At 37.3% G+C, this 22,216-nt stretch overlaps 1 protein-coding gene across 6 annotated transcripts in view; it reads right to left on the bottom strand.

Moving 5' to 3' along the window:
* The window catches only part of ITSN2 (intersectin 2), a 123,965-nt gene that overhangs the window by 92,703 nt on the left and 9,046 nt on the right, over positions 1 to 22,216 (bottom strand). For 5 of the 6 annotated variants that reach the window (XM_033124600.1, XM_033124602.1, XM_033124603.1 and 2 more), the window contains exon 2: positions 6,348 to 6,411. In XM_033124600.1, coding sequence (XP_032980491.1) covers positions 6,348 to 6,378 — 31 coding nt within the window. In that variant the 5' untranslated portion in view covers positions 6,379 to 6,411. Of the gene's footprint in view, positions 1 to 6,347; positions 6,412 to 13,166; positions 13,185 to 22,216 lie in introns of those variants that run through there. The other variant, XM_033124601.1, reaches the window with a different exon arrangement.

The following is a 22,216-nucleotide window of genomic DNA, read 5'->3' as shown; positions in this document are numbered from 1 at the left end:
TCGCATCCCGTGACCTGTGTTCCCTTTACTCGGACTGCCATTTATATCACCCCCTTTCCGTTTCAAACTTGATCTTTTAGTCCAGGGCACATGTCACTTTCTCTAGGAGGTGGCTGACACCTGCAGGTCAAATTAATTGCTTCCTCCTCTAGATTCTCAAGAGACTTTTCCATGCTTCTCAGAGCACTTAGAAAGGTGCTGTAATTGTTTTCTGTCCATCTGTTCTACCAGACTATGAGCCCTTGGAGAACAGGAGCTTTGTGTGCTTGTTTTTCTATCCCCAGAACCATCAGAGTAGCCAGCACGGAGCAAACACTTAGAAGTGATGGAGAAATGAGTACCTGAATGAGTAAAAGAGGGAGTAGAGAACAAGCAGAGAGGCAAAGTCGGGACGTGGGGGGAACACAAGGTCACTTACACATCTTTTTGTTGTCTATCCTTCACACATGGTCATACCAGCCCTCTGAGGACGTTTTCAGAGCTCTAGACATTCAAAATCGCTAATGACCACCCATACTTCACTTGTGCCTGCCTTTTCAAGTTTACTTACCTTCGACCAATAAGAAACCAAGTATGTTTAGGTATATAAACTCATACAACAAACTTGCTGCCCAGATTATACAAAAACCTACCTTACAAAGTTGTTTCCAGGAATGCATATCACTGAAATGTAGGTGCCCACTATAATTTGAAATACTAAGATGGATTTGATTTAACACATATTTCTTAGCCCTAAATGACTGGATTTGAAAAAAAAAATCTATAAACATCTTCTCTTAAAGGGAAGTTTTAAGATTAGAGTTAAATATGAAGAAACAGATGTACTAAAGAACTAAGGACCTGAAATAGCTACACCCACACACTTTCTAAATAAAGAAATACCACACACATAGTAAGAAATCTACTTGGTTTATCAGTTTATATAAAATAAATTAATTAACCTGTTATGATTTCTGTGACTAGGAAGGCAAGTCGTGTGGCTATCGACTGACTTACAACTATATGACTTTGGAAAAATGACGATGACGACAAAGATGATGATCAATGACAATAAAATGGATGACAACGATGGAAGCAGCTCACCTTTACTGAGCCCTGTCTTTCAGGGACTTTATATACAGGAACTCATTGACTCCCATCAGCACCTTATCAATCAGGTACTATTAGTGTCCTCATTTTACAAGTGAGGAAACGAAAACCCGTGGTGGTAAAGTAACTTGCTCGAGTCACACAACTAGTAAGTGGCAGAGCTGAGATGAGAGCCCAGGGAGCCTAAACCTTGCACTACACTGTCTCCCAGGGTATATGGATAAGGTGCTCACATCCTCTGTATCTTAGTTGCCAGATCTATAAGATAGGAAGATTATCTAACTCCACAGGGTTGTTGTAAAGATTACCTGAAATTTGTAACATAACTACACTTAAATAGCACTAAATACAATTTTCCATCTATTAAGTTGGCAAACTGATAAAGCTAACATCAAAGAAGCTTAGCATATGTCAGGCACTTTTCTTAGAGCTTTATATTCATTGTTTCTATTCTAAGTTTCACAAGAATTCTATTACTATCACTGTTTTCAGAGGAGAAAACAGAGGCATGGAGAGATTAATAATTTGCACAAGGTAACAAAGTTGACAAATGTTAATTAAAGGCAGGATTAGACCAATGTAGGCTTAATTAGAGTCTTAAACTATCTGCCTTGACAATAATTAAAGGACTCACAAATATATTGTCAGTTGATTTCAACAAAGACTTGAAGATATTTCCATGGGGAAAAATAGTCTTTTCAACAAATAGTGTTGAAAGAACTGCACATACATATAAAAAAAAAAAGAACCTGAACCTTGTGTCATGTACAAAAATGAACTCTAAATGGATCATAGAATTAAATGTAAGAGCTAAACTAAGAAACTTCTTGAAGAAAGCAAAGAAAAAATCTTTGTGACTGCATTAGCCAATGACTTTTTAGGACACAAACAGCACAAACCATTAAAATTTCTTGATATTTTGGACTTCATTGAAATCTAAAGCTTCTGCTCTCTTAAAGACGCTGTTAAGCAAATAAAAAGATAAGCTATAGACTGGAATAAAATACTTGCAAAATATATTTAATAATGGACATATGTCCAACATATATGAATAACTATTCAACTCAATAAGACAAAGTTCTCCCCTAAAAAAATGGGCAAGATTTGAATTGATACATTGAAGATATATGGATAGCAAATAAGCGTATGACAAGATGTTCAGTATCACTGATCATCAGGGAAATGCATATTGAAACCACAATAAGACATCATTACATGTCTATCAGAAGTATGAAATTTTAAAAAGCTGTGAGCAAAGATGCTGAGCAACTGGAATTCTCATGCGTTGCTGGTGGGAAAGCAAAATGAGATAATCTGAAAACCAGCTAGTCATTTCTTATGAAGTTAAATATACATTTAACAAACACCCCAGCAATAAGCTCTTGGGTTTACCCAAGAGAAATGAAAACCTATTTCCAAATAAAAAAATCTGTCCTCTGATGCTTATAGCAGATTTAGACATTATATCCAAAGTTCTAAAACCTGGAAATAACCCTAATGTCTTCTGCAGATTAATGGATAAAGAAATTGTGGTTCACATTTATATAATGGACTACTACTCAGCAATAAAAGAGAAAGATAATATGCAACAACATACATGAATGAATCTCAAAAGTATTTTGTTAAGTGAAAGAAGCCACAAAGCCACAAAAGGCTACCTATTGTGTATTTCCTTTATATGACATTGTATGTAGCATTTCATTTATATGAAATGGAAAAGGCAAAACTATAGGGACAGAAATCTGATCAGTGGTTGCCAGTGGCTAAGGGTAAAGGGGCACAAGGGAACCTTTTAGGTGATGGAAATGTTATATCCTGTTTTACATGACTGTATACATTTGTCAAAACTCATCAAACTAGATACTTAAATAGGCTGTATTATACCTAAATAAACCCAACTTAAAAATAAAACCAAACAAGAACATAAAGCATCTACTACACGCCTGCCACATAGAGGGTGCTCAATAAATTAGTTTTCTTACTCAACTCAATCCCAGAGAACAATATAATTAAGAAGTCAGAGCATTAAAATCCTTCTCAGGCTCTTCCCCTTCTGGTAAAGGTACTCTTACCAGAAAAAACTGAAAGTGAGGCTTTTTTAGTCAGAAACCATAAGGCTATTTTAAGCCTGGATAGTCTGGTTAGGGAGGCTTGAGCTGCTCTGATGCACATCACTGCAGATCCCCGGGCAGTGACAGATTGCTATCCTAAGACTACAAAGAATTCTGCTGCATCAAAAGGACTGCCGCTCAATCTTGATCACATTTTAACATTTTCTGATATACTAGTATCTCCTCACCTTTCCCTGGCTCCCTGTCTTCATAGTGGCTAACCAACCTACCTGATAATGTTTACTGCTTAGTTCCTCAGGATGCCAACCAGCAACCTTGACACCTTCACATACATTCATTCAACAAACATTTATGGGGCAACAGTGTGTGTAAGGACTAGGGACATAAAGATGAATAAAATGAACCCCTTAAAGGAACTCACAGACTTTCTAATATTTAAGGGACTCCACTAGCCAAAAGAATCACATGCAACAATCGTGATTAAATATCACGATTAATGTAACTTACAGAATAAAAATGTTCTAAAGCATTATGATAAGGAATCATTTTTAAGTAATGTACAAATATTTATCAAATCTGGACTCCTCATATTAAAATAACAGTCAAATAATCTGTGTTGAACCAGTACTAACTCAAATTTCTACAACACAACTGGAATACTTGTCGAGACAGAACTAAAGCTTCAGTTGTGGGGACTTGAATATACATGCTTGGGTTGTTACAAATGAAGTACAACACTAATTCTTCAGGCCAAGCTTAACAAAAATTTCTTGATTACACAGTTGAAAAGAGTAATGAGCTCTAAAATTTTAAAAAGGTAATAAAGCTCTAAAATAAAATGGCATTTCTTTTCCATTTGGCTAGAGCCATTAGCTTTTCCTGTTCTCTCCTTCCTCCTTCCCTTTTCCAGATTTTGGATACAGCCACTGTCATGGGCTGCAGAAGGTCTTACTCGTTTCACCAGGCTTCAAACCTGCAGTTTGGAGGCCGAAACAAGCTGCACTGCACTACAATATCACCTGCTAGCAACATGGCTGTGAAGCGGCCTGTTGCCTATCACCTGATTGCTCACAGATCATCCTCTCTGTATTTACAATTTCATTGAGTTTTTGAAAAGCAGAAAGCAAACCTACCATGATTAAAGAAAGCTTTGGCAAGGATGATCCTGCTGGTGCAGAAGACACCAGAAGTAGAGTCACAAGTGGAAAAATACAATGAACTGATCTTTTTTAGCTCTGTTAAGGAGATGAGAAGTGAAGCATCAAAGGGACTAAGAAAAGAAGATCTGTTCAACAGAACTTTCTGAGATGATGTAAATGTTCTATATCTACACTGTCCAATACAGTAGCCACTAACCACGTCTGGGTTTGAGCACTTGAAGTGTGCTGTGTGACTGAGGAACTGAATTTTTAATTTTATTTCATTTTTATTAATTTAAATTGAAATTGAAATAGCCACATGTAGCTGGTGGCTACTATATTAGCACAGCTCTGTAAGAACCAAAGAAGTCTAAAAAAAGTCTGTGGTTAGTTTCAGGATGATGAAGAAGAGACGGCAAAATTTGAGGGATATGTCAGAAGCACTTGAACAAACAGCTTGGTCTAGGGCACTTAAGAGACAAATTCCAATAGTACTGGGCTTTTAAAACACTAGCATAATCTATAACTGAGGGGATACCAGAGGAGCCAACACTGCTTGTGAAGGTTTTGTGCTGTATGTACATGGATGTTTCTCTCAATAAAATCTTTAACCCTGAATTGGACTTAAGTTAGATATATACACGATTATCTTCAACCGTTAGCTATTTTATAAACTAAGGAGGTTACCACAGTCTACATTTGCTATCAATTCTTCAGAAGTTTAAAAAAATTTCTATCTCTATCCCTATATCTTACTACTCCTAAATTAACTGTCCAACATTTTGGACAATTATTCAAGCAATGATTTTTTGGGTATTGAACATTTCATTTGTTTCCAATTTTATTCTTTTACATATAATGCAATGAGCCACAAAGTGATACATAAATGTTTAGGAAAAGGAAGAAATAAAATGAAGAAAGACTGGGCAGGTACAGTAAGTCCTCATTTAGGTAAGTCATCCAAGTAAATCATCGATACATTCTTGGAAACTGACTTTCAGCAAAATGATGTGTAATGAAACCAGTGTTACCACAGACTAATTAATATAATATAAACAAGAGTTAAGTTCCTACAGGTCACAAAAATGTCATCAAAATTCTAAATAGAGATGCAAAACACATCTAATATTAAACATTGAAATAAATGTCGAGTATGCATACATTTAAGAAAGAGGAATAAAAACAAGTAAGAGAATTCTTTTCCAACTAGCTTTTTCGAATTCAGGGTTGTGGGCTGCCGGAGCCCATCTGGCAACTCAGGGCACAAGGCAGGACCCACCCTGGACGGGATGCCCTCTCATCACGGGCCACTCACACACCCACCCACTCTGGGACAATTTACACACCAATTCATCTCACGTGTATGTCTTAAGATGTGGGAGGACACCAGAGGCCGTGAGAAAACCCACACAGACACGGGGAGAACGTGCAAACGCCAATTAATTCTAAATGACACACAGTAACTTAACACTTACTAAGGGCGGTTAATTTGTACTTGGGAAATGAATTAAAACTAGAATCAGAAAAAAAAGCTTTAAAAACTTTTTATTATTGCAGTTAGACATTTTCTTTTAAAATGCTTCCTATTAAACAATTACGTGTGTTGACATACATAACCCTTTATAAAAGGAAAACAACTTTTTATGTCTATTACTAAATGAATCTTTATTGGCCTAATCAGTCTTTAACCATCCCATCACAAACACCTTTAATACTCTTCACCTTACAGCACTCCTCGTCCTCCAGTTTGATGCACCCAACACGACACAGCTTTAAGTTACCCTTAACTGCTCTCAGGCAAGCACACATTCCAGATGACACTGCAGAACATGCTGGTACTGAGTTGCGGGATTTACTGCATAATATTCTAAGAGAAGCTATATGCAGTATTTTGAAATAAACTACCCAAATATTTTCAACAAAAATACTTTAAGTTTTGCATTTATAAGCTTGAGGGAAAATATATAAGAGAATATTTTATAACCTCTACAAAAAAAAAAAAAATCCCATCACCTCTTTATCTTGCCACAAGCACAAGGCTGCTTACCATTCATAGCTGTGGGAAACTGAGCCATCATGGTCCTGAATTTTCCTTGCTAGCTCTCAGCCATCTGCAACAGAAAACATTGTGCCATTAATAATACAACAAGGGCAGATCACAGCTTAGTGCACTCGCTAAGCAGAGGGAATGTCTGCCCTCTTCAGCTCACACTCCCAACAGAAAACAATGCAGAGCTTCTGCTGCTGCTGAACAGGCAGAATTTACTTTTGGGGAAGGGTAAGAGATTTTGCGGATAATGGTTCTGCTTTTGAAATGGAACCATGTAAAAGAAAAACAGTCACATATTTATTAGCAAATACTGAATAAAGAAACCCTTGGTATGAACCAATTTTGTAGACACTAATCTGGGAAAGGAGAAAGTTGCTTTATGTAGGCAAAATGTATTTCTTATAAAACTGTATAAGGTAATGCACAATACTGATGAAACCCATAATACTCTTCTTTTAAAAAATCCCCAAAGAAAATATCCAAAACAAATGTAACACAGCTATTTAATCAAGTTCTATAGATTTATAAAACTGGTCTAAAAGTAATTATTAAAACATATATGTTTATTTAAACATAATTAATTTTGCTGAGCAAGTGCTCTGCACTTGAAGAGAAGGAAATTTGGAAATTTTTCAGCTCTGGGTTTAAATCCCATCTCTGCTATTTTCCTAGCTGTAACCATAGAAGAGTTATTTAAACGTTTTGAGTCTCAGATTCCTCATCTGTAAAAATACTTTGCCAGAGTGTTTTTAAAAGTATTAAACAAAATCCTGAAAACTGCCTGAGACATACTGGGTTTTCAATAAATGGCTTTCTGGGTGTCCAGGAAGGGAGAGGGCAATATAATTTTGAACCCTTAACTCATTATTTTACTATAAATAAATTCAAAATTTGTTCCTTGAATCTCAAGGGTAGAACCGGTTAGGGAGAGAGAAGACGTAGCAAATGTATAGTAATGTACTTAGAAATTAAAACCATGGATTATAACATGGCGGAAAAACACTACTATATTAAAAGCACTCAGTAGTTCATCTATTTAACCAAATCATTGAAATATTAGTATTTTTAGAAACCTGAGGGAAAATGTTTGTACAAGCCATTTGAACAAAGAAAGCAGAAAGAGTTGCCCATCATGGCTGATGGTGTCACCAGAAGGCCTGGCTGATTAGCTGCCAAGTGGTGTTTACAAGGTACCGTCCCTTAGTGAATTCAGTGTGCTTAAGGAGAAATATGACTAACCAGCATAATCACTAAAAGTGAGTCCCACAAACAAAAAACTGGTATATAAATCCAATTTGTTGATTTACAACAAGAAATTTAACAGCCAACAGAACCAACAGCAGCTTTTCTTCCTATCAAGCCAACTATCAGCCACTAAGTTTGGACCAGATTGTTGTGTGGTGAGCAAAGGGACTTAATTGTGATTAGGATGCGTAATGGTATCAGGCAGCAACAGTCTGATACATTTATCTGTGCCACAGAGATAAGCCAGACCTGGGCGACAGGGATGGGCAAACCTCCAATAATGGTTTCCTTTGTTTCTTTTTTCTTTTTCTCTGTTTTGTTTTTCTTTTCCCAATAAGATTTTGAATGGCACCGCCAAGTTTACTCTTTTGACTCCCAGCTTTTTTATGTGACCACTGTATACCATCCTCTCAAAGTGCACATTCTTCAGATGTTAGTAAGCTTTGCTGCAATTGAACTTTAAACCTGTTACCCCACTTACATTTCACCTCTCGCTGTACACTTCTCAGGTAAGAAGAAATTTCACCCACGCACAAGTAGGCTTGTTTCACTTCCTTCTCAAAAGGTAATGTGAACAGGGGAGGGGTGGTCAAAAACTCCTTGAACAGGTATTGCACTGAGCTTTAAAGGGTGAGTAAGAATTAGTTATAACTGTACTGTTAAGAACCTTGGATTTGAACCTGGAGCTGACAAGTTTTACAAGGTTTTAAGAAGAGGGACAGATTTCACTTAAGACGATTAATTGTGAAGGGCAAGCCTGAAGCAGGGAGATCGGTTAGGGAAGAGATGAGAACAGTATCTGGTACGTGATCTAGAACAGTGGCAGCACAAAGAGAGGATGGGATGAACTGGAGAAACAATGAATGGTTTAAAACAAGTAGAACTCAGGGACTGTTTAGATATAAAGGATTATGGAGTAAAATAAATCAGAGACAACTCCCAGAATTACAGTTTGTGAGACTGGGTGAATTGTGATGTCTCCAGTTAAAAAAACTGAATACAGAAGGAAGTCTTATAAATCAACTTCCTCAAATATAAAAATTCTACAAACAAGCATAACATTTTTACTTCCCCAATTTTAAATTATCATCAGTAATGTTAAACCAAAATAAGCTTTATGCCTGCAAAGAAACTATTTACTTACAGATATGCAGTAGCAAGAGCCCCTATTTTATTAGGTCTCTGTAACTGAGAGATAATTTTTAAATGTGGGAGAAAATCCTCCAAAAGTATTACCTATGATGCATTCTATAACTGCATAAAAACATGTGAATTACAAAAATAGGTTGGAGAGAAAGCCGACTTACAAAAGACATAAGGAATAGGATCCGACAGTCACAAAGCCTTAATTAGTTAGATCTAAGACTAAAAGTTACAGAACATCTCTCTAGGACCTTTGGCGAGTCCTCATGTATTCTGTAAATACCACAGAATGCTACATAATGGATACTTAATAATCACAAGTATAATCCTGAAATAAAACCAAAGAATAAATCAAATAACATAATGGGCAGGGAGGGCAACTCTCTTCAGTGAAGCTGAAGGTACTGGTATTACAGACCCTTCTTCACCTGGTACATGGGACTTAGCCACCCAGGCATGCATGTACTATATTATAACGTGGATACATGGATATATGTATGTAACATCTGATCGACAGTGGTAACATCTGAATGTGGTAACATAACTTGTTGGAACCAATAAGCTTTGAAAGCACACCATTACATATCTGTTATGTTCACATCAACTGTCTCTGTCCTGTTGTAGGAGTACCTCATGTTTAACAATTCTTCTTATCTACTTGCAGAGTAGTACTTGCAGAGAAATAACAATTGAAAATTTTAAAACTGCAACATACATTTTACTTTAAAAAAATCAACTGTTTTATTTTATGTAATCATAACAGTTACCATTTACTAAGTGCTTAGTTGCTACGTGTCTTGCTCAATATTCACTGAGAATCTAACATGTCCTTCTTCTATACCGGGAGCTTCATACACAGAGGAGCTCGTAGACTAGTTTACCAGGTACCAGAGACTGTTAGATACCTTTGGTAATACTAACAATCCTCACAACATCCCTTCAAGGCAGATGCTATTGTACTCATTTCACACATGAAGAAACTGAAAGGTTCAATTACTTGCTTAAATTCAGTAAATGATGAAGCCAGCATGCAATTCCAAATCTAATTCTAAAGCCCGTGAACTACCCGTGGGCTTTATCTGCCTCTTCCTCTCTTAAATGGGGATAATAATTAATGATGAGTGGGTCATAGGTTCCTGCAAGCAGCAGTCAACTTAATGTTGCTGTGTTTGTAGGGGAGAAGAAAAACAAGCCTACAACACGTAAGTACATCAATCACATACATAAATTAGGGAGTACTAATTATTTCTTATCTCCTGGTGTAACCCTCTGAGAGGAAGAAAAAGTTAAGCAGCATTTCCCCAGTTACATGGCTGATGCCTGTTTTAGGCACATGTGCTTGAAGTCAGCCCCCAACAAACACCTCTCTACTCCTTAGAGGGGGTAACGTAATGATGGGCAATCTTGGCAGTTTGCAGTTATCATATAATTTAATTATTCTTTTAATTACCTATGATTTTAGAATATTCATGTGGAGCTTTTCCTGCTCCTTATAAATTAATGGAGAACTGGCATTATTACCTTTTTAGGAACCAAGAAGATATGCGTGGTAGAAAGCAGGCATAAGACAAAGGAGACCGCTCTCATTTAACACAATCCAAATGCAATTTGGAGAATCTGGGAAATATATTCACACTAAGGCAGAGAAAAGTAGAAATGCCTGAATAGGAGTAGGAAATCTTTCTTTTACAAAGGGTCAAGAAGACCCAGAAGGGAAAAAATGTAGCCATTATAAGTAAAAAGTAGCTCAATTAAGGTTGGATTTTTTCTTTTCGTTTAGAAGCACGGAATTATAGAAGGAAAGAATTACAGTAATTATTTAGTCCAAACCCCTCAATTTTCAAGACATAAAAACTATGGGACTTGCATGAGCTCAGGTAGCTAGCTGGTCAGTAGCAAAACTGGTCCTAGAAACCACATCACTTATGTCCAATGCTCTGTTTTTAAGTTTTCCAACTTCTCTGATCATATAACCTGGGAAATTTACTAATTCTACAGATTCTGAGGCCTACTGTGACTCAGAAGGTCATTATGTGAATTAGGGCATGCATCTCCTAAAATGGTCTTCCTGCCCTGAGACCTGTAAAAAAGTAACAAGCAGAGGCACTTTAAAATGGAGCCAGAGCTACCATCTCAGAGGAACTGCCTTTGCACGTCTTATACCTCAAATCTATAGACTATTACAACAGGGCAAAACAACCTTTGGACTGGGCCCAAAGAAACACTGTACCCCAAAGAACTGCTTGTAAATATTGTCAATACTGTAATAACTATGTACAGTGTCAGACTGGGTACTAGATTTATCGGGGGATCACTTAGTAAGTTATATAAATGTCTAATCACTATGTTGTTCACCTGAAACTAATACAACGTTGTATGTCAACTGTAATTGAATTGATTTTTTTAATTTTTAAAAAGGACAACAAAAAAGCAGACATGACTACCGGACTGATTACTATCAGACTGAAAATTAAAACACTATTTGGAATTAGCATCGCGATGTTACCTTATTTGCACCAATAGAAATGCCTTCCTTCTATTGACGTAATTGTTCCCCTTCCCTTTCTCATAAATACCTTTTGCCTTTATCTCCTAATCAGAACACCACTTGTTCTGATACCTGAATCACTGCTTCCCGAATAGCTATTCTTTGATCTCAAATAAATTCCTGTTGCCTCTCATTTGGGCCCTTTATTTTTTGCTTAACAGACCCTTCCACAGAGCTACTAGTTTTTTCCAAAACACTAATGCACCTCTTCTTTTTAAATGCCTCAACTGATTAAAAGTTAAAGCCCAAACTTCTTAATATGAAATATGGCGCCCTTCAGAATCTCAGCCCAATCTACTTTACCACATTGGTGTCTAGACACTTCCCCTTGACTCAGATGTCTTAAGTACACCAACCTTTCCCGCAAACAATGGCGCTTTTTTCATTCCCCCATTCCTTCGCAAAGAGCTGTTCCCTCTGTAACGGTCACCACTTTCTTATCATTCTTCAACGCCCAACTCAAATGTCGTCTCTTCTTTGAAAGGCTCAGTCCTCCCAGAGAGTTTGTCCCTATCTCCTAGGTAGGCCCCTGACACTTGTTCATCCCACAATAACTTCATCTATCATACTGTATTCCAATTGCATGTTTCACATGTTTGCCTGTTTACTCGTTCCGGGCACACACACCTCTGTATGCCTAGTGCCTAAACCAGATCTTCCTGAGAAAATGCTCAATAAATATTTGCTCAACAAATGAATTGGGTAAATGAATAATATGGTTGGGATATATATATATATATATATAAAGGAACAAAGCAAAGGAAGCATGGAGAGAAGCAATGTTGGATTGAATAGGTAGAAAAGAAACTGGTAAGAAAGCAGAGCAGGCTCCAAACTTCTTCCTTGAAACCATGCAGGCATCAGAACTGTGGATTTTAGACTAAATTGTCCCTTGCAACATGGCCCTCCTGTAACTTTTTTTTCCTTTAAACTGTACTTTGAGAGAGAAAGGTTTATTTCCCATTGAATTCTGAAGGCTGTATAGTGGGATGGGGAGGAAGACTTGGGTTTTTCAATTACACTTTGAATAATGTTGGTTAAATGTCTATTAGTTTAAATAAATCTGTGAGATGGTCTGACATTCAAAAGTGAGATAATCAAGTTCCTGAAGGCATATCTTATGTAACTTTCTCCAGTCCCTCCCCTACTCCACGTGCTACATACACAGAGCCAACTCTCCAAACTTGCTGATTAGTTGTGAAAAATGTTCCTCATCTGATTCCCAAGGAAATCAACGTCAGTTCTATGAGAGAATGATTAGAGAAAAATTACACCGAAAACATGTATAGGAAATAAAAGGAGAACAATCAGAACAGAGGCTGAGAAAAGGGAGAGAAATTAGGATATGGAGTTAAGAAAAGAGTTTCAAGGAGATAATGGCCATAACTGCCAAATGTCACAGAAGTCCAGACTAAGCCATTAGTTTTGGCAATCTGTTGCGAGTACAACGACCTGGTTGTAAAAGTCTAATTGCAGTAGATGAGGCCACATATAGGAGGCGAAGTGTAGGTGACTCAAGAAGAATGTTGTTAACGGCAGAGGAAGAAAGGGTGAGAGACCAGAGGCCGCAGCAAAGAGGCAAGGTTATAAGGCGTCACACTTTTTAGATGGGAGAACAAAACTGTTTTTAGTGGAAGAGGGAGAGATTTAATTTCCAAAAGGGAGAAGGAAAGGAGGTGACCTAATGAAAGTCAGCGTCCAGAGAAAGTCAAGTCGACACCTCTAGAGTATACAGGTAGAACCGGAACAGACATTTCTGGCTCTGGGAATAAAGGACAGGAAAGGCAGTAAGGATGAATAAAGATACAAAAGTTTGGGAGCAGAAGTATAAACAGTTGAGAAAGTACAGCTTTTCTTTGTAACTAACTCTTCTTTCTCACCTTTCCTTGGTCCCAGACAACAGTCCAAAGGTCTGAAATACTCCTTGATCTCCTGGGCCCTCAGGTACCTAAGCACAAATTTCTCTCCTCTTCAAAGCAAAACAGAGAAGGTCACATGCGAATCGATTCCCATGAATCCACCAGATCTGTGCATTTCAGCCTGTGTTCAAGTTAACTCATGCCTTACACATCAAAACATTTATGAAATGAATGAATGTGGGGAGGAAACATTCTAGGCAGAGGTAACAGTACATGCAAAAGCAGAAATGAAGAGTGTGGTCTGGGAAAACAGGTGGCGGCTTATTCACATGAAATATTAAAGAACTAATGATGCACTTTTTTGCGTGGAGGGGTATATGGGAAACTACTATCTGATGAGACAAATGAAGAGTTCATGGGAGCGGGCTTGTGAGCTGGCAGGATGGGACAGGCAAAGAGTTAACAGGAGCGAGCCTGTGGGCTAACAGGAACCAACTTAAACAGTAACCGCTTGGCTCTGACTCCCCTGGCCAGCACTGCACCTGCAGGCTGACAAGCACCTGACATTCATCATAGGTGAGCACAGAACAGTTCCCAAACGCAATGGCCACCCCCTGCACACTAACAATCACCCATCATAGATGGGAACAGACCGGTTCCCAACTGCAAAAGCAACCCCCCACAAGCTGACATCCATCATAGATGGGAACAGGACAATTCCCAGAAGACAATTGTAACGGCAGCCCCCCAGCAAGCTGACAAGCACCCTACACTCTGCCCAGAAAAATGAAAAACCCCAGCATTCCATCTCATCGGGGCAGCTGTCCTCCGTCAGACTCTGCCCTGGCACAACTCCATTTGCCAGTATCTCCTCTTGCCCCTCGGTCTCTACAGCTGTCTCCATCAGACGGCCTTGGCTAACCTCCTGCCAGTATCTCTCTCTTACCCCTCTGTCTCTGCAGCTCTCCCTCTCAGACTGCCCTGGCAAAACTTCTGCCAGTTCCAAACAGAACTCTCTCTCCCTTTTTGACTTTCAATAAATCTTTTCTCTGGATACTCTTATAGAGTCTCGTAAATTCTTTTTACATTCTGTGAATGACCAGGGGTTAATTCTACACCAAGCCACTGTCTGCTCAAATTTTTTGTAAATGTAAAACTGTTCAAAAAAAATTAAGTATATCAATTTTTCTGAAAAAGCAAATACCACAGAAGTAGAAGGTTTGAGGCAGAGCAAAGGTAAAACATGTGCCTCTAAATCTGGCAACATTCATTCAAACAAAATACTCACTTGGTCCACTTATACGAATTTACCTTAAGAAAATAATCCAATGAAGGAAAATACTTATAGAATGCAAAGATACATTTCACAGTGTCATCAGTATTAGAAAAAAATATGAGATAATTTGGGCAACAGAGAAAATAATAAGAAAACAAAGTTCAAAATACATCTATTACAAATAATTTTAAGGCTACAGTAGATAGGTAATATTTATTAAAAAGATACAATATTCTAGAATATGGATGCAAATATTCAAAATTATATATACCCATGTCATGGATTAGAAGAAAACCTCTTGAGGGGAAGAATTTATCTTTGTAAATCCAGCACCTAATAGAGTTTGACAGAGTAAATGTTCAATATACATTCACTGAATAACAATATTCATCACAATTTTATTTATAATAAGTAGCAAAAAACTTGAAATGATCTAACCATCTGCAATCAGCAATGTGGTTAACAAATCATTGTCTAGCTACTAGATAAATAACATAGCCATTAAAACTCATGAAAATTATGAAGACAGGAAAAAAAAATCTTCCGTTTAATGAGCAGACAAAAACTACACTAAGATTACAACTATGTAAAAATGCTACATGTATATACACACACATATGTACATATATATGTATGTGAATGTGTGTGTGCATGTGTATATGTATCCTGATTAAAAAGTATTAATATGCTAAAAGAAGTTGATTAAGGTAGGATTGTGAGTGAATTTTTTTTCTCTTCTCTATTTTCCAAGTTTTGTTGTTACTTTTTGGGCTTTTTAATTATTAATCTCATATAAACCAAAATGTCACATAACCATTTTAATCTCATATACCAAAATGTCAACAATTAAAAACAAATACTAAGACCTTAGTAATTCAACAAAGAGAAGGCTATATAGTAAATTTACAAGCTGTTTTTCACAAACCAGAATGCCATCTCTGGGGTATTCTCTCTGACGCCAATAGAGTGTTCAACAGTTCAATTCAATTCTGACACTAACTACCTGAAATTATTGCAATCCCCACAGGATAAGCCTCAGGCCCACAAGAATGTCCCCACTTTAGACACGAGTCACAAGTCCTGGGTCATCTTCTGATGAACTGGCTATAAATTGGGGGTTCCGATAACCCCCTCCACAGGTTTGATAATTTGCTGGAAAAGAATTCAGGAAACCAGTTTACTTACATTTACTGGTTTAACATAAAGGACACAACTCAGGAACAGCCAAATGGAAGAGATGCACAGGGAAAGCTATGGTGGGCATCCAGGCATGCTACCCTCCCAGCACCTCAATGTTGTCACCAATCTGGAAGGCTCTCGGAATTGTCGAGTTTTTATAGCGCTCAATCTCCAGCCACCACCTCCCCTTCCTGGAGTTCAGCTGGCGGGGCTGAAAGTTTCAACTCTCTAATCTCTTGGTCTTTCTGGTTGTCCAGCCTCATCCAGAGGCTTTCTAGGGGTGCCACACTAGGTCACGTGATTAGTATAAACTCAGGTGTGACGGAAAGGGACTCATTATGAATAATAAGACAGTCCCATCAGGAAATTCGAAAGGTTTTAGGAGTTGTGTGCCAGGAACGAGGGACGAAGATCAAATATATTTTTGCATCATATTACACCATCTTTTAACCCAACAGCCAGTGTCACCCAGAGCCTCGCCCTTGCCAATGTTTTAGTCTATTATGAACATCATTAAATAACAAGTCTGTTTTACCCAAAACATTAAATTGAAATTACGAATGTCATCTCAAATTTAGCCATGCTCCATCCAATGCTAAAACTCGCAGAGGAAACGTACACTCCTTCACACACACCCTATGGCTGAGGCCGGAAGACACTGGCATCCAAACTGGTGCCACACCCGGGCAGGGCCTGCAGAGCTTCCATCTGTGCTGGCAGTTTTCAATCTCAATCCAAACACAAAGGGAACAAGAAAATAGAGGAAAGAGAGCTGGCTGGTTAGCTCAGTTGGTTAGAACAGTGGTGCTAATAACACTGAGGTTGCCAGTTTGATCCCCGCATGGGCCACTGAGCGCTGCACCCTCCTTGAAAATAAATAAATAATCTAATGCTTAAAAAAAAAGAGGAATTTAAAAAATATATCAATACATTTCAGTTACTGTAAGCCATGCATGCTTTCAATGCAGCAAAAAATCATACTCTTAAATAGAACATCCCAATCATCCGAGAAAATGAATACAAAATCATACATGTGGAATGAGAATTTTAAAAGCAAACTCCAAGTTCTGACAGGGAGAAAATTACCAGGAAAGAATAAAAAGAGATATTCTAACATGGAATCAGTCACATTAAAACCAACAATGTATCCAGATAATATCTATCACTGAACAGCAATACTTTACCAAAACAAAGTCTCACTTCCCTCCAAAACTTCAAATTATCAATTTATAAATTCTCTTCATCAATCTGAATTCTTTAATTTTCAGGGGTCATGGACTTCTTTTTTCAATTCCCATCCTTCCACCTCCTCACCACTGGCGACCATTCTTCTCTATATGGGAGTCTGTTTCCGTTTTGTTTATTCATTCATTTTGTTTTTTTAGATTCTACATATAAGTGAGATTGTATAGTATTTGTCGTTTTCTATCTGATTTAATTCACTTAACGTATTAATAACCTCTAGGTCCATCCATGTCATTGCAAATGGCAAGATTCCATTCTTTTTTATTGCTGAACAATATTCCATTTGTGTGTGTGTGTATATCACATCTTCTTTATTCATCTATTGATGGACATCCATTTACATTTAAAGTAATTATTGATAAGTATGTACTTATTGTCATTTTATTAATTATTTTTAGGTTGCTTTTATAAAAAAATCTGGCAAACCTATAGTTGCTCTCTCTGGAAAAAAACACAAATGCGTAAAATGTGCCATAAAATTTCAAAGGTTTCGGACCTCCAAAACTAATCTGTGGACTCTCACAGATTCATGTATTCCATAGTTAAGACCCTTAACTATAACATATGCTAATCCCCATTAAAAAAAATTTTTGTAAGCTATTAGAATGGGAAAGAATCTTTCCAATTATGTAATCCATTCATTCTCAAACTTATAACCATGGCCCCCATAAGTGGGACAAGAGAGCCAACCTACACCAACTTGGTCCCATTTCCCAGTTGAAAAATAACTCTATGATGAAAAATTATAGCAATGCAACAATTACACAAGAGCAATATGGCCAATAAAATTAAATCTAACATTAATTCTAAAATTGCATTAATTCAAGAATAGCAGCGATTAATTCAAGAATAGCAACCACATCAAACTCAAGACAACACCAATGATACACTGAAAATAATATCCATCTGAGTGTGAGCATGTATAGTAGGAATTTTTCAATGCTGCCAAAGCACTGTATATCTAACGCATTTTTTAGAAGAAAACTAGAGACCTCAGTAACCTCCAGAAATTGGCTAATTTTAGCTATGAACACTAAATTTCAGTAATCCTTAATAATTCAGATTATCAGTAAGTAGTCCATACTAATACATAAAAATCAATGACTGGAAATAGAATAGCAGTAGCCCCTAAAAATTGAGGAAATGACTTGCATTTTGGTTTCAGTCATCAAGAAAAGCCTCCTGACCTAGCACATATCTTGAACCATACTGGGGAAGCAGCAATCTAATCCAATAATTTTCAATCATTTTCCCACTATGATTCTATGTAATAGCTCACCAATGATATAAAATCTAATCTCCTAAATTGGACCCCTCATACATTGCTGGTAGGAATGTAAAATGGTTCAGCTGCTTTGGAGAACAATTTGGCAGTTCCTCAAAATGTTAAAAATAGGTACCAAATAACTCAGCAATTCCATCCCTAGGTATAAACCTAAGAGAAGTGAAAACATAAACCTATGTCCACACAACAACTTGTACACAAGTGATCACAGCAGTATTATTTATAACAGCCAAAAAAGTGGAAACAACCCAAATATCCAAAACCTGATGGTTAAACAAAATGTGCTATATCCATACAATAGAATATTATTTGGCCATAAGAAGAAATGAATTACTGATACATGCTACAAGATGAATGTACCTTAAAAACATGCTAAGTGAAAGAAACCAGTCAAAAAAAAACAAAACACGTGTTGTATGTTCCTATTTATATGAAATGTCCAGAATAAGCAAATTCACAGACAGAAAGCAGATCAGCGGTTGCTAATAATTAGGGGTATGGGTGGGGGGCAAGGGGCGATGGAGAGTGGCTGCTAATAGGTCTAGAGCATTCTTTTTGGGATGACAAAAATGTTCTAAAGTTAGATAGTGGTGATGGCTGCACAATTATGTGAATATACTAAAACCACAAAATTGTAAAACTGTAAACTTTAAAAGGGTGAATTTTATGGTATAATAATTATATCTCAGTAAAGCTGTTATTAAAAATCTGGGGTGGCTGGTTAGCTCCGTTGGTTAGAGTGGAGGTGCTAATAACACCAAGGTTGCGGGTTCAATCCCCACATGGGCCACTGTGAGCTGCACCCTCCTTAAAAAAAGAAAAAATCTGATCTCCTTCACATGGCATCCAAGCTGTTTTAGGGTCTGTCCTCTGCCTACTTTTCCAATATTGGAATACCGCCCGTCCCTGCACCTGCACCCCATCTTATTCCAGCGCTCCTTCTCCATGAACCTGCGGAATTACCCACCTTCTCAGTGACACTTCCACCTACAAAGGCTTCCTGTGCCACATTCCCATCCCATCTGGTGTTTATCTCCAATGCGTATCACCTAGCATTGTTAACTTTTGTTCTCATGTCTGTCCACTCTATTAGACTGTGAGCCCCTGTGAACGTCTCCTCATCCTCACATGCCCTGTTGCCAGCAGTCAGCCAGGCACTAAAACATGAACACAACCCCCTGACTCTGAGAGACCAGCATTCTTCGATTGCACTGAGGACAAGCAAACTAACAGACTGGAACGGGAACTCTGAAAACAGACCAATTTGAGTTTGAATTGCAGTGCCGTTACTCCTCAGCCATGTGGACGTCCACATGCTACAGCTGCAACTTCCTACCCTGTAAATGTGAATAGTTGTACCTACATGCCAGGTTGTTTTAAGGCTTAGACCTCATGTCTGTAAAGCATCTGGCACATAGATGGTGCTCATAAATGACAGCTATTACTACTATTATTTCAACATTATTTTCAACTACAGTAGTTAATTGATTTCACCGAATTGGTACTACAAACTACAGTTGTACCAATTACTAATAAAAAGGACAGGTTTTTTCTGATTTTAATCAATATTTGAGAAAAGGGTTACTATTTTTTTCTACCTAGAATTTTAGGGCCCCAAATCCACACAGCATGTTGAGATTTAAAAGCTTCAAAGAAGATAACTCTTCTATACTTAGTTTTTGTTCTAGTTCTGTAACTTTTCATCTTCAGTTTAAAATGTTTAAATATAAATTATAAGTTTAGACTTTTATACATGTTAAGTTTAGCTTATAAAGAATCAACTAATAAACCGAGAGGGCATAAAAGAACAGAAATGGTAAGCTAATACTGAAGTAGTTAGCACTCTAGTTATATTGAAGATTTAAATTAAATCAATTTAGGGAGAATTAGTCAACAACTCTGAACAAGACAATTCACCTACATAAAAGGGAAAAAACCCCTAAGAAGAGCCATGACCTGCCTGGGCTGCTTGTAAGGGGCAGAGGATCCGGCTACTTGGCCTATTCTCTGCTGTCTCACATCAGGACTAAATATTAACGCAAAACTATGCACTTGACTTAAATAAGAGGTACTGAGGGAAAAACATGCATATAGATGCTTAACCTTCAAGTAAACTACTACCTCTTTGAAACAAAGATAAGTTTCTGAGTTTTGAAGTCATTCAAGAAAACACGAAGGAAAAAATAGATCTATATAAGTATTTTAAACTTCTGTTGAAAATAAAATTCAAAGGCAAATAAATGGGGGGAAAATCACAACAAATAGTTAATATTTTTAATGTACAGAGAGCTATTAAGACAGACAACGAAAACACTAAGACCTCAAATAAATAAATACGTGTCCAAAGAGGAAATAAAACTGGCTGATAAATGATAACATCACTAATAATCAAGAAAATGCAACCAAAGTTTTGTTTTCTCTTTCCTTATAAACTTAAGTGTTTAAAAAGCAAGCCTTGGCTAATACTCAGGGCTAGCAAAGGTGAGAGAAACGAGTGCTGCAGACATAGTTTATGGGAGTGCAAGTTAGTATACCTCTTCGGAAGACAATGTGAAAATATATAGCAAGAATCCTACCAATGTTCATATCCTATAAGCCAGTAACTTCATTTCTCTCATAGGGAAATAATAATAAATGTAGGAAATGCCTTATTTATATTCACTACAGTTATTATTATAGAAAAACACTGGAAAGAATATGAGAGTTCAACGATGGGTAATATACTGAGCTAAGTATCACGCTGCCACTTAGATCAAATCCATAATGATATGTGGATTATATCTCAATAACCCTATTTTTTTTAAAAAAAGTAAGTTCAGCTAGACCATGTAATAACGTGGAAACTGGTTATGTTCTTATAATTTAGAGTTTATGATATAAATACGTATTTATCAGTATGAAAATAATAACGGCAGCCACCAATCACTGACTACTTACCAAAAGCCAAGCCCTACGCTCAGGTCTTTACCTGTTATCTGGTTACCTTATTATTTGTTGTCATCATCATCGAGGCCATCCTGCAAGGGTCTAAGGCCCAGGGCCACTCACCAACTGTGGCGTTGTCCCAAGACAAATAACACTTTAAAGGAGGGCTCATCGTAAAAATTTTCATAGCCCTATTGAGCATATTAAAAACTTTTTTTGAAATTGAATTTTAATTATTTCAGAAAACAAAGGAGCAGTGCCCCTGATCCACCTCCTCCCGCCAAACACAGCCCCGAGCAGCCGTCCTAACAACCTAACCAAAAGACAGTCCTGACTATTACTGTGACACTTACAGGAAATGCATCATGAGACAGTCACCCTAAACATACATTATCTATTCTTCCTTATAACAATTTAATGGATAAATGAAATCTCTACTTTTTAAAGAAAACTGAGGCTTGGTGATATTGTCACGCTCACAAAGCTAATAAAAGGCTAAACTGGAACTAAAATCCCCATGAGATATCAAAAACCATGTTCCTAGCTACAATGCTGTATCGTAAAACATGTACAATAACATATATGCAATAACAAATAAAAAGAAAAGACAGGGGGGTAGGAGACACCAAAATGCGGTTGTCATTGGTTGCTGGAGTTAGAATGACTTTTTCCTTTTATTTTACAAAGTTTCTTCAATCAGCGTGTATTGTTTTCATAATGAAAAAAAAATTAAGTTACATAATGAGAAATCAAGTTACATTTAAAGAGGAGAAAGATTTGGAAAAATACTTTAAATGACAAATAACTATACTATTAATATATAAAGTGGTCACTCCTCCTTCTTCAAGACCAGCAGTCAGTACACCTCAAAATTAAACTAGTAAATTAAGAGATGAATTGTTTCTTATCAAAGCTAGAAGAACAGAAACGTAATGAAGGCTGAAGAGAAAAGGAGTTGAGCTCTACTCCAATGTGTTACCAGCCAGGGAAAGGTGTGACTGGGACCTGAAGCCTCCAGACACAAAGAAGCTTCAGGATTTGTTCTCTCTCCTAAGGCCTCCAGTGCTCCTACCTCACCAATTCACCAAACTTCCCTGGGTATTTCAGAATCTTACCAAGATTACATCAGGATCCTCCAACTTCCCCCATACAATGAAAAAA

This window comes from Rhinolophus ferrumequinum, chromosome 13 (genome assembly GCF_004115265.2).
Source record: "Rhinolophus ferrumequinum isolate MPI-CBG mRhiFer1 chromosome 13, mRhiFer1_v1.p, whole genome shotgun sequence".
NCBI classification, from domain to species: Eukaryota; Metazoa; Chordata; class Mammalia; order Chiroptera; family Rhinolophidae; genus Rhinolophus; species Rhinolophus ferrumequinum.
The sequence above is the reverse complement of the archived record's forward strand: the minus strand, read 5'-3'. Positions and strand labels throughout refer to the sequence as shown.